The 13,878-nt window shown below is 41.1% G+C and overlaps 1 protein-coding gene across 3 annotated transcripts; it reads left to right on the forward strand.

Annotated features, from left to right (window-relative positions):
• Positions 1–3,636: 3,636 nt before the first annotated feature.
• LOC123072560 (cysteine-rich receptor-like protein kinase 10) lies at positions 3,637–7,730 on the forward strand. Of its 3 annotated transcripts, none has more exons than XM_044496138.1 (8): positions 3,637–3,939; positions 4,055–5,021; positions 5,228–5,338; positions 5,438–5,625; positions 6,229–6,439; positions 6,516–6,753; positions 6,855–7,005; positions 7,097–7,730. In XM_044496138.1, exons 1-8 carry the CDS (start codon positions 3,910–3,912, stop codon positions 7,406–7,408), a joined length of 2,208 nt encoding a protein of 735 aa, XP_044352073.1. In that variant the 5' UTR covers positions 3,637–3,909; the 3' UTR covers positions 7,409–7,730. The 3 variants fall into 3 exon arrangements, 2 of the variants coding, with proteins under 2 accessions (XP_044352073.1, XP_044352074.1); XR_006435221.1 differs by having other exon boundaries at positions 3,639–3,939; positions 6,872–7,005; positions 7,097–7,252; XM_044496139.1 differs by having other exon boundaries at positions 3,673–3,813.
• The last annotated feature ends 6,148 nt before the right edge of the window (positions 7,731–13,878 follow it).

Here is a 13,878-nt window from a genome sequence, read left to right on the forward strand (position 1 = left end):
CTTCCATGAGTTAAGGTATGTTTGTACTTTTGAGAAATTTTCTCTCTTTTTCAGTATTATTAATAGTTATTGAATTTTAAAGTTTTTAAGTAACTGCAGAATTGTCGAACATTTCTCGAACACAATGCTGTTAGTAACTTCTTTTGTTCGAGGAAAACAGTAGGCTTCCTTACTGTATTCTTGTATATGTAATGCAAAGAAGACGAGAGGCTGTGCAGCCCTGAAGTTGGAGCAGCAGCACCAGGCTAGATAAAAAGCACTCACATGTACAGTCCTCTAATCTGGGAGTAAGGTTTTCTGTTAGCTCTGTGCAGAACTGTTGATAACTTGACAATTTTATATTGATCAATCATGAACCATTCAGTTTGCTGACCCTTGTTTCCTGTAGTGACCACTAAAGCAATGTGTCAATGTGTTGCTGTATCTGGGCTCACCGCTGTTGCTGTAAACAGTTCTGAAAGCAACAGTGTGCTATGGGAGTTTTGTTTGGCAGTGTAAGTTTAAATTGTCTCATGCTTGCTTTGTGTTAGAATTCAGTCTTAAAACGCTGCCGGACGCGAGAAGCTGTTGGTTGAAGTAAAGATAAATATCAGGGGCAACTACTGTTAGAAAATATGCGAACGATCGCGGAAAAATAGATGGGAGAGACGTTATTTGTTAACGAGGTTCACTATTATGGCTACCTCTCGGGGCAATGACCATAGCCGCACCTTCCCATGTACTGAATCGACATAGTATAGTACAGATCGACGACAAGCCTGCGCACTGATGCCATTAGACACATCTCCACCATGCGCAATGGCCGGTCCGGGCATCCCTTGCCATTGGTACCTGGACCGATTTCAAATGGTAACCGTGTGTGCACTCGAGTGTATTGAAACACTTTCGGATTGTGCGCCCATCATACACGACTCTTAACTCTCTTAGCTCCCTTAGTACTCGTCGCCCATTTAAATTTGAGTTGGGATGGTTAGTTAGGTGGGCTTTGCTGACTTAGAGTGCGTGCGAGAAGCTTGTCGTTGGTCAAAACACCGATTCAGCACCGATTCAGCGATGGAACTTTAAGATCATAGCCTGAAGGTGATTCCAATTTGGATGGACGCAACACACTAGTGGTATTTATGAAAAAGAGAAGCAGTGTCGTTCCAGGATTACTGATGATCTCGATAAAATCACAGAGCCTCGCATTTGTGAGACCTCAATAGATTGATTGAAAACATCAATCCAATGAGAAGATTGGATGTCTTTTTCTAGAAGAGGAAATCAAGTGGTATAGAAGATCTGACCCCTGTTCCATTTTGGAGGGAGACAACAATACACGATACTTCCACATGGTTTGCAAACCGCAAGTGCACATCGTTTGCAAAACTGCACGAGTTTACCCGTGTGCCTTGTCAGCTACCCTGACATGTTGGGCCCACCTCCTGACGGCACAACAAATCCCAAGTGCGCACGTCAGGCTAGCTTACGCTTCTATGGGCCCGTGTGGTTGAACGCGTCCATCCTGACACCAGTGTCTACCACTTAAGGCAGGGAGGACCGAGGAGAGGCCCATCCGGTGGATCAAAGGCAATGGACACTTGGTGGCTACCTCTCCCCCTTTCACCTCTCGCAAGACTAGTTCATCCATTTGGGTAACCGACTCAGTAATCGGGACTAGCTACCCAATTTCCAAAGATAATCGAGTGATTTGGTGTGGGTGCTAACATCTGGTATCAGAGACAAGGCACCACCTCTTCGCTTCGCTCGGTCTAGTACAATTCGCCGAGACAAGGCGTCTACGGTAGACTCATCTTCACCTTGAAGCAATGGATCTGCACAGAGTACCACGACTACTCTCACAGCTTGCTCACATGAAAGCCAGTATATGAGGACGTGTGATCGTCTGTTGTTAATCTCATGAATGCCAGCATGCGCTGACGCGTTTCCCCGGATTGAATGAACTTCATATGTAGGCTGACTTCACCAATTCTTGTTGGCTTCAAAGCTTGGCAAAACGTGCTACTTATCGTCCCTAAGGGCGAGTCAGCGCATACTTTACCTTGCAGGAATCATCAGGAAACTTGGATGGTGAGGCCCATGGTTACAAGTTTCCATAATCTTCGGGTAGTCATGGGCCTCGCCTACCCGGAGATTGTGGAAACTTGTAACCATGGGCCTCGTCGTCCTTTATAAGGCGAGGTCAGGCTAGTCAATAGGCACCTTACAATCTCATACTTTCACCCACTCGATACACCCACGATTGTCATTGTACCATGTGATGTCCATCTATCAATAACAATAAAAGAGCAGTAAGTAGGGTTTTACTTCCACCGAGATGACCGAAGCCTAGGTAAACCTTGCCTCTTTGATTCCCATCCCGATCGTTCAGCTAGACATGACACCCTACTGAGGGATCTACCAGATTTTGCACCAACATAGGTTTGATTGTACTTGAGTTTTCATTGTGTTTGGAGTAGTTGTAGTTTCTTGTTTCTTCATGTAAGAGATGCCTACCATATCATAAGATTCCTAGTATTAAAAATAGGCACTTGTCAGAATCCAGAAGACAAAGCCTCTAGGTTATATTTTTTGGTAGACTTTTATGCGAAATTCTTCTGGAGTATCTGCATCATATTGTATTCTCTTGAGATCATACGCTAACTATGATCCACCAGGTGCATGTTGAGGAGTTGAAATTTAGAAGACTTAATTATGGGATGGTTACTCTGATTCCTAAAATGAATGATGCTGTAACTACTCCCTCCGGTCCTTTTTACTCTACATATAAGAATTGTCTGAAGTCAAACTTCACAAAGTTTGACCATATTTATACGAAAAAATATCAACATCTATCATGCAAAAGTTATACACTATGAAACTTTAAGTCATGAGCATCTACAGGTATTGATTTCACATTGTGAATATTGGTATTTTTCTTTATAAAGTTGGTCAAACTTTACAAGGCTTGACTTCAGGCAAATCTTATATGCGAACTAAAAAGGACCGGAGGGAGTATCACTTGCCCCCGTTGGTCGAAGTATCTTAGTCGGTGCACTCCTCATATCCTCTTTTTGTACCTAAAGTATTCCCAGTTGATAATACAAACATAGTTTTATTCTTAAAAACAATACAACCTAAATATGATTCTCCCTTAAAATAAATAAATAAAACTGTGATGTAAGAAACACAAGAGGTAATGACCAGATCATCCAATATATACCCTAAAAGTTCATCAAATATATGTGCGGCGAGTGTGTCGCAAAAATGTTCATTTCGATAGCACACCACTGAAAATAAATAAATACTATTTGCTCTGTAAATATTTCTTTGCAGAGGGACTACTACTACAATTTTACCACCAGCTCGTTTTCCTTGGTCTTGCGTCTAGATTTCCATTTTGCAAAAAAAGAACAGTTTTTTTGGGGGGCATTTTCTTGCATCTGCTGAAAAAACAAAAACAAACCATTTTTAGCCGTGTGGCCTGTGCTTTTTTGCCGTTTTATTAGGGGTATGCGGCCTGGGCTCGCACAGCAGACGCGGTCGACGCAGGGCCACGCGAGCCCACTGAGGCAGCAGGTCGGCACTACGAGACGGACGGGAGACTCGCGGTGGGTCAACCAGTCCTTCTCCTCCTCCTTGTCGTCCGCCGCCGAAGTTGAAAAAGAAGTCCACTCCGCCGCCGTCCTCCACTCAACCCTCATCTCCATTCCCAGTTCCCACCCTGCTGACTTATCTCTTGGCCGCGCCACTTGTAGTGGCGGCTACATTGGCTGGCGAGCGAGCAGGAGAGCAGCGCGAGCGCTAGCGGAGGTCATCGTCCGGAGGGCGGAGGTACGAAATGGCCTCCTTTTTCTTGTCACGGTTTCAGGCAGTTCCTCCTGCAACTCAGAGCTCTGTGGAAGATAAGCTCCGATCCATCACTTATTGATGATCCACAGTTACTACAAACTTGGGAAGGTGGATCTCCTCAACCTTTTCAGTTATTGATGTATGCAGGCGTTTCCCAGTTCTCTACATTGTTTTTACTTTTTATTTACTGATTATGTTCTTGTTCTATAACTTTTTTTTTCAGAGCCCCTCAGTTTCTACAAGTTCCCTGACGATGAGGTCGTTCCTATCATCCGTGGATCTGGCTTGTCATCCACGGATGGCCGTGGTTATCCTCCCCCTCCTCTTCCTGCCCCTCGTGCCTCTCGCCGCTGCCCAAGCTTGGCCATTTTGTGGCGACAGCGGTGTCTACGAACCAGATAGCACCTACCAAGCCAACCTCAGGCACCTCTCATCCACCCTCCCGAAGAAGGCAGCATCCAGTACCACCCTCTTCGCCACCGACACCCATGGCAATGTTCCGAATGTCATCTTCGCCCTCGCACTCTGCCGCGGGGACTCCAACGCCTCTTCCTGTGAGGGCTGTTTGGTTACCGCCTTCCAGGACGGGCAGGAGCACTGCCCCAACAGCAAGGACACCACCGTGTACTACTATAGTAATCCCTGCATGCTCAGGTTCTCCAACAAGAATTTTCTTGCCACCACCCACAATGACAAAATACTCGTTGCGAGCATGGAAATGCCGCTCAACATCTGGACAAGAGGTGACTCCTTCAGGCGCTTGTTGTTCACGCTTATGGACAACACAGCTCAATTGGCTACGAACAGCTCGAGGAGGTTCGCCACCTCGCGCTTAGACGTCACCTTCTTCCCGACGGTCTACTGCCTTATGCAGTGCACGCCAGACCTGACCGCCGACGACTGCACCGCATGTTTGCAGCCTTACTTCCAGTATACAGTCAAATACATGTATGGTAAGGAAGGTGGTAGAGTACTGGGGACACGGTGTACCATGAGGTACGAGATATTCCCATTCTTCCAAGGGAAGCCCATGCTGCGTATTATCAACTTGCTATCTGAAGTTCCGCCGATCAACAACACCATGCCCCGGGTTACCGTGAACCCACCCCCACGGCCACAGTCACAGTCACAGTCGCCGGTTGCGGCACCACCACCTCCAGAGGCGCAAGCGAGCACCCAAGAACTTCATGGTATGTGAATTCTCATCCTTCCTGACACATCTTGCGTGATACAAATTTTTTATTAGAAAATTCTAGGAAAAGAACTTTCCATTTTTGAAAAAAGAGTGAACTCCCTTTGTCTTTCCGTTGAGTGACGATGCACGCAGATTACGCCCGAAGGTACTTATAATTATATATTTATATGAAAACTATAGATGAATTCGTCTTTTTTTTAGGACGCAACTCACACCGGAAGGCACTGTGGATTATTGCTATTGCAGCTCCATTACTGTCAATATGTATGTGCTTTATCTGTTGCATTGTATGGATGACAAGACGAAGAAAAGGTTTGTTGTTATCACGGTTACAAACATTGCTCTAAAACACTACCGCACATTTATGTAGTCGGCCTTAACGTTGTAAATTTGTGTGTCCTCTCAATTTAGGAACTGATATCTTACACGATCAAGCTGCCACGACCACGAATAGGCTGGAAGAAGATGCATTGGTTTCGAGATTGGAAGACAAGAGTTCAGAGTTCACTCTCTTTGAATTTTCTAAGATATTGCATGCTACACACAACTTCTCCAAAGAAAACCTACTTGGGCAAGGTGGTTTTGGTCCTGTCTACAAGGTAAATGCATTGTCCAGGAAAGATTCAATCAATATTCTTTCTAAAAAATATATTAAATCACGATTGCCTAAAAACATCCTTATATATTTAGTTATTTATAGTAGCGTTGTTTACAGTCTATAATGAATCGTGCTATGTGTGCTTAGTTTTTTAAGCTACCTTGGAAAATAATCTATATACATTCCAATATCTACAATGGTAGTTATCATATAATTTATCTTGTAGTAACCTATTATAGAAAAAAGCGAAGCCACACGCTTTCCATTATATTATCGATGCCCTAGAATGAAAATAATAATAATGCAGATGGTTGCTTGATAAACATATAGTGTATATAGCCTAAAATCCAATGTTATATTGTATCTCAACCAAATATGATTAGCACAAGTAACCTCATACGGGGCCTTAAACTAGAAAGAAAAAATTAAGGAACTCTTGATAAACATGCTTATTTTGCCCTAAAATGCACTGAAATGGAATATTAAGACAATGTATTGGATATGTGATGTTGTATATCCCAAAAGTCTTCCCATTGATGGCATGTGATTCATTTTCTGCAATTTCAATAAAATATAATGCCTCCGGTTATGTACATACTTCCAGGGCCAATTACCAGATGGAGTGGAAATTGCAGTTAAAAGGCTTGCCTCACATTCAGGACAGGGTTTCACAGAATTCAAAAATGAAGTTGAACTTATTGCGAAACTACAGCACAATAATCTGGTCAAGCTCATAGGATGCTGCATTGAGGGAGAGGAAAGACTTTTGGTGTACGAATATTTGCCAAATAAGAGCCTGGACTTCTTTATCTTTGGTATGCACAATGTAGGTTAACCATTATTTTCGATCGTGTTTCAGCCATACTATAAAATGCACTCTCTAATGTGCAGATGTTAGCCGAACAACTTTGGTTGATTGGAATAAAAGATGTATGATAATCGAAGGGATAGCCCAAGGTCTACTGTATCTCCACAAGCACTCTCGGTTGCGCATCATACACAGGGACCTTAAGGCCAGCAACATTCTCTTGGACCAGGGGATGAATCCCAAAATTTCTGATTTTGGGTTAGCAAAAATTTTCAGCTCCAATGATATTCAAGGAAGCACAAAGAGGGTGGTGGGAACATAGTAAGCATATGGCACGATTAATTAGAAAACCATTAATCAGATGATTCATCAACCTTTAAAATTTGACATATTATTTTACTTATGCTTCTAACTCATTTCAGTGGTTATATGGCTCCAGAGTATGCATCTGAAGGCATTTACTCGATGAAATCTGATGTGTTCAGCTTTGGTGTGTTACTTCTCGAGATTCTTAGCGGACAAAGGAATTCTGGTTTCCATCAGCACGAAGACTTTCTTAACCTCCTTGGATATGTGAGCATTTTGCAAATTCTCACACAAATATGTATATTATTTGTAAGCCGAAGTAATTTTTGGCATGTACGTGATGATAAATTATCTGCAGTCATGGCAGCTCTGGGAAGGAGGAAGATGTCTTGAGATTCTAGAAGCATCAATTGCTAAGGAGATCCATGCAGCGGAGGCTAGGAGGTACATTAACATTGCACTAATGTGCGTACAAGAGCACGCAGATGATCGACCAACAATGTCAAATGTTATTGCGATGTTAAATAGCGAGAGTGTTATTCTTCCAGATCCTAAACATCCAGCATACTTCAGCCTAAGGGTATCTAAGGTAGATGAATCGGATAATAATGACGTAACCGTCTGCAGTAATAACGACTTAACCATCACTGAGGAGCCAGATGGCAGATAGTTGATCACCTTGGTTCAATTGTTAATGGAAGTGCTAGCAATCAGACAGCAGGCAGGCATACCAGGTCAAGTGAACTAGGGCAGACCAAGTAAGCCTATCATATTTTTGTTATGAAGGATGGCGACCGGCGTATCTCTGTAGCGGTTGTTCTGTCCTGCGGTGAATGAAGCTTTTCACTGTATGCATAGGCCGTATTGATATGCTGGTGTATATAGCTTTTGTGCACCGCACCATCGTTTTCCACTGGTGGCTGCTGCGGTAGACTTTAAAGGAAGACTTGAAACCCAAAGGATTTCAATCTGATAATAGATGTATTTTTCCACTGGTGGCTGCTGCTATATATATACTTTAAAAGAAGACTTGAAATCCAAAGAATTTCAATCTGACAACAGATACATTAATTGAATCCTGCTGGGTAAAGTATTTTTTGCATCTATACGCGCCTTTCATGTTTTCCTGAAAGCTAATTCCATTGATATGCTTGTAGCAGTTCCATACTGTTACGAAAACAAGCATTTCCATAGAGTTTTCATGATAAGGCCAGATAAGTCCATTGACTTACTCACTGCTAACGACAGAAGTTCTTGGTTAAAACTTTCACGCAAAATTCATTTGGAAAGTTTATACCTTCAATGATTTAAGGTGTGTTTGTACTATTAGAAATTAGAAACATATATTTAAGAAAACTGTTCAATGTACATTAAAAAAAGTTCACCGTGCATTGAAAAATTGTTTGCTATGTATTAAAAAATGTTCTTTTTTTGCGAAGTATTAGAAAATGTTCGATGTATACAAAGCAATTGACCGATGTATACAACAACAAAAATGCATCGCATATCATAGAAAAGTTTACTGTATATTAAAAAAGGTCAATGTGTATTAAAAAAGTGTCCATTGTGTATTAAAAAAATGTTCGATACATAAAAAAAACATTCATTGTATATCTTAGAAAAGTTTGGTGTGTATACGTAAAATGTTCGACATATATACTAAAATAATCATTCAACATTTTATAAATCCCTGTATATTTGAAAAAAATCACCGTAAAAATAAAACGCAAAAAACAAAACAAAATTAAATCTGAATAAATAAATAAATAATAATCAGTACAAAAAAACAGAAACGGAAGGAAAAAAGAAACATAACACAGCCAACGAAGGAAGGACACTTGGTCTGGCCCATTCGTGTTGGCCCTTAGCAAGGGCTCGACTACTTGCCGCCCGCAGGCGGGCACTCTCCTCATTACCTTCTTTTACTAGGGAAAGCTAATAAACTTAAATAACAATAAGTTCTAGGATACAAATAATGTCATGTAAAATAGAAAGCCAAATATGACGGCCAAAAGGTAAAGTAATCGCTGCTTTTGAAAGCGTGTGAGCTTCAAGATTCATCTCCCGCTTCTCATGGATGTAATCAACTGAAATAAAGTCTTGCATCCTTTGCTTAATATCTTGTATCGTTACTGCTGAGGGTCCCTTAAGTCACACTTTAGATATTTGATCATTGCCATACAGTCTGTAGCAACAACAATTTGCTGGCAATCCAAATCAGTGGCTAAAGATAAGGCCTCCAAACTCGCCATTGCTTCGAGGATTTCCGGATCGACCAAATCCTGAAAAGTTATAGCAGAAGCGCCCAACTAAGCACCAGACTTCTCCCAACAGATAACTGCCCAAGCCCCATGGTCGTGTTTCTGCCGACAGCAACATCGATATGAAGTTTAACATTCCCTGCAGGCAGAGCAATCCATTTAGGAATTTGATCGTTCACCTTGGGTTTGTGCAAAGGAATTTCATCCTTTAAAATATGCAAATCTAGCATGTATCTTAATAGAAAAGTGGTTAGCGGAGACTAAAATTGCTCTTCATGGACAACCTTTCTCCGCACCCACCAAATCGACCACAAGGTAACAATGAGTTTCAAAAAGGTCTCATGCCCCATCGATTCCTGAAGCTCAATAAGCCAGAGCTTAGGGTCATTGTGATTGCAGGCTATCATGTGTTCCACTAGCTCATCTTTGACTCAGGACCAAACGCTCTTTGCCACGGGGCATTGAACCAGATCATGATTCGTGGTTGTAATGATGCAGCATGCGATCCCTTGGGATCCAATTATCATACCAAATAGTGTACCCTTCCCATTGCCAATTCTTCGAATAAGACCTTGCTTTTAAACTGAGGTGTCCTCGCATATCGCTCTCCAAATATGAGACGGATGACTTCTAACCTCTGTTTCAAGAAAATCAGGGCAAGGGAAATACACTGCCTTTAGTATTCTTGCGCTGAGAGAATCCGGGTCTTGCAATAGTCTCCATGATTGTTTAGCTAACATTGCAAGATTCAAAGCATGAGTGACCCGAAAACCTAAACCTCCCAAATACTTAGTCATGGTTAGCTAGGGTCTCCCATGACACCCAAGCAACCTTCCTCTCTCTGTTCCTGCTGCACCATAGCTAGGGTCTCCCACGACACCCAAGCAACCTTCCTCTCTATGTTCCACTGCACCAAAAAAACTTCCTTAGCACCATGTCAATGTGTTGGCACAAACCTCTCGATAGCAAAAAGCAGGACATAGAGATATTGGGTATGGCTCACACCACTGATTTTATGAGTACTTCTCTTCCAGCTGACGCCATGCACATCTCAATCCACCCATGTACCTTGGCCCATACTCTACCTTTAAGGTACTTAAAAACCTACTCTCTTCACTACGTGTGAGACCTTTTATTTTTAGCGAAGCTAACTAAGAGACCTAGCGTTTGCTCGCCCAGGCCACCGCGAGATGGGCTTGCCTAGTAGGGAGGGAAATACTAGGAGCTCCTAATTGGCATTTCCTAAACGGTGCCCATTGCGTCTGTTACACGCATCGGCGCCAACGGGCACACTCCATCCCTCCTTTTTTTAACTTTTTATTATGTTTTCTCATAAATTCCCCAAAAAGTGTGTCGGGACATCAGTGAACTATTTTTCAAACTCGACGAACTCTTTCCCTTTATTCTTTTCCTAAATTCATGAATTGTTATTCAAAATCCATGAACTTTTTTTTCATGTCGATGGTCTTTACTTCTAAAATTGATGAATTGTTTTCAAATTTGTGAACTTTTTCAACATTGATATAATTTTTCCAATATCGATGATTTTTTCAAATATTTGAGAATGAATGAACTTTTTCCAAATCGATAAACCTTTTTTAAAAATCAATGTAATTTTTCCAAATTGATAAAAAAAATTCAGATTTTCTCGTGTTTTTTGATAATCGTTGAACTTTTTATCAGATTTTATGAACATTTTGAAAATTGATGAACTTTTCTTCAAAATTTATTATTTTTCTCAGTTTTCATGTAATTTTTATAATTCATAATTCTTTTTTAAATCACTGGATTTAAAAAAAGTATCATATTTTTTCAAAAGAAATCAGTTTTTTCTAAAATGTTTCAAATAATTCAAAAATCTACCTCACTACAGTTTTTTTCTTATGCTTTATCACGCAGCATTATTTCACAAACTAGATAACACCCCGCGCGTTGCTATGGGAAATTAGTATTCCAAGTTGTAAACTCATGAGGTGTATTCTTAGAGGACAAATAATAGATAAGAAGGAAATGGAATTTTAGCACTAAAGTGGGATGCTTTTGAGCTCACGCAAACAACATTTGCAAAATGATAACTCTATGTTGTTTCAATCATGCAAATTAGAGAAAGGTTGTCAATCCAATGGAACAATTGTAGTAAGGCTTTCATCCTGCAAAGTCTCATGGCAAAGTTCCAACAATTAGATGTATGTTTTGTTGACATTAATTCACTTCACAAACCAGAACAACTTGGTCATGCGAGCACACTTACAACACATACATGTGAAAAAATCTGGCTAGGTTTGAACATACATATATAAACAATGAAATCAGATTAAGTAAAATTGATCTACTGTACGAAGATATATACAAATCCAAAACAAAACATGATGTCAAGATTTAAATAAATTGAATGGGATAACCAAATTCCGTACATATATACAAATCAGTTTTATACACATAATCCGTTGCATGGGGGAGATATTACTCTAGATCTTAGGATATAAGCATATGTACAACAAAGTACTATATCCCAATAAAAATAATTTTACTGTCCTAACATTATACATAAGAAAATAAAATACACCATGTGTTGGCAAGCCTGCTTGCATGCTTCAATCTTTGCGTTGCGGCACTTTGAGCTTCACCTATATATGTTACTGTAAATAAATATAGGATAGCTAATTCAAAAGAGAGATGACCTTAGTGCATCAATCGGGAAAGGAAGAATATGAATATACACCTGATAGTGTGTTAATATATTTAGCGCAGGGCAGAATCTATTTAAATCGCATGCTTTTTGGATGTATGCATCATACTTGGGCAAACAATTGCATGTGACCCTCCTATTATATAGTTAAGCAAGATTGGTGGCCTATCTACTTCATTTTTTATCAAACAACTTGTCGATAGAAATCAGAAAAGAATCTGCATAGAGGACATGTATCAATAATAGAAATATATAGCAAAGTTTTTCTCAACAAAATCAGCTATTGCACGAATAACTAATTTTTTTTGGAATTTTTTGGATTCCTTACCACATGTGTCATGTGGTTTGCACGAATAACTAATTGTGGTAGAATTGATCGTTCAATCTATGGACGAAGATATAAATATATCATACATATCAAGAAGAGACACCAGATAGTATTTTTACGATGCTAGATAGATAGGGATCATGAACTTGTTGAATTTTTTCTTTTCCAAAATTATAAATTGTGAACTGTATGTGAACTATAATGAATTTGTTACGAGTGACTGTATCAATGTTTCAAAAGACACATCGAGTAGACAACAAACCATAAAGGTTATGTAGATTTATTTTTCAGCCACAATGATGTTCTACCATATTCATCAAAAGACCTTGCCCGACATAGATTACAACCTCTGCACATTGCGACCAGAGATATGCAGCAGTTGCTGCAAAAGTAAGATAAATCAAAACTTCTCCGGAGAATATAAGTTCAATGTATCATATCTACATGACAGCAGTGACACATATAATTGAAGAAATTTACGGGGAGTTCAAAGAGAGAGAGAGAGAGAGAGAGAGAGAGAGAGAGAGAGAGAGAGAGAGAGAGAGAGAGAGAGAGAGAGAGAGAGAGAGAGAGAGAGAGAGAGAGAGAGAGAGAGAGGGATCAAGACTCAGGGGGCTGATATACACGTGTCCCATATTGGAGAGGGGGGACCTGAAAAGGAGGGGAGGTTTTACCTACAGAAAGGGCGAGGAAGGTGAGTTCAATGGGATCAGTTTCTGTACATTAGTTGAGCACGGTCTGTTTCATAATTGAAGGGCGGAGAAGATAAAGGCGTCCATGCATGGTTGTCTTTCAAACACGGTACAAAAATTACATAGCACAGAAATCACATGAAATCCCATACATGGATCCATCCATAAATATATCCCATGACATCTTCTTTCTTCCTACGAGCAGGGCAAGGAACATAACATTATATATATACATGATAAGGCTGTTGTGAGTTCATGCATAATCAGGAAGGAAAGTAGGAGGTAAAAAACTAAAAAACAACATAGTATATCGGAGTCTGATCCAATGGGATGGTGAAGCACCTGCAGTTGTAGCGACCACGGCCGCCACTACTGCAACCACGACCTGACCTCCACCACCACCGCTTCCCTCGCTGCTGGAGCCATCGCTGCCACTGCCACTGTAACGATCGTCGTCGCCGCCAACTCCGGAGCATCTGCCACTGCCGCATCCATATCGGAAATCTCCTCAGCTTCTAGGAATCGAGCCACTAGGAGAGCGGCACCAGCGACATCGGTGACGTCGATGGCCTTGGTGCTAAACCACTTGAGGGAGGCTGGTGAGCAAAGAGTTCCCCGGCGCCGTCCTCGGGGAGATGCAGCCAAAACCCTTGTGGTCACCATGCCCTTCATCCGATCTGGCATCTTATCCAGCCGCCGGATACAAATGACTAAAATCCTAGATAGGTATGTATGTGGAGAAGATGGGGATAGTGGAGGGCGTGTACCCTATGCAATTGTTGCGTCAAGAGAAATTTTAGGAAGGACGCCATGGAGAGGATGACAGGGGACAATGGAAGGTGCTTCTGTTATATATATGGGGAACACTTGGGGAGGAAGGATGAGCGTAGGAGGTGAGGCATCTCCAAGTTAAGAAGAATAGTGGATTTGCAGTTTCCTTTATTCTTGCTGTTAGTGGATTTGAAGTTTAGTGGCCAGGAATGATGACCTTTAAGCACGAGCAGGGCAAGGAACATAACATTATATATATACATGATAAGGCTTTTGTGAGTTCATGCATAATCATGAAGGAAAGTAGGAGGTAAAAAACTAAAAAAACAACATAGTATATCGGAGTCTGATCCAATGGGATGGTGAAGCACCTGCAGTTGTAGCAACCACGGCCGCCAC

This window comes from Triticum aestivum, chromosome 3B (assembly GCF_018294505.1).
Source record: "Triticum aestivum cultivar Chinese Spring chromosome 3B, IWGSC CS RefSeq v2.1, whole genome shotgun sequence".
Classification (NCBI taxonomy): Eukaryota; Viridiplantae; Streptophyta; class Magnoliopsida; order Poales; family Poaceae; genus Triticum; species Triticum aestivum.

Bases quoted from the DNA above. Each gene is read 5' to 3' on its own strand.
- LOC123072560 (XM_044496138.1), top strand. From the start codon at position 3,910: ATGATCCACAGTTACTACAAACTTGGGAAG. The intron at 6,754-6,854 runs GTAAGCATATGG...AACTCATTTCAG, and splicing joins AAGAGGGTGGTGGGAACATA to TGGTTATATGGCTCCAGAGT. The intron at 7,006-7,096 runs GTGAGCATTTTG...AATTATCTGCAG, and splicing joins TTCTTAACCTCCTTGGATAT to TCATGGCAGCTCTGGGAAGG.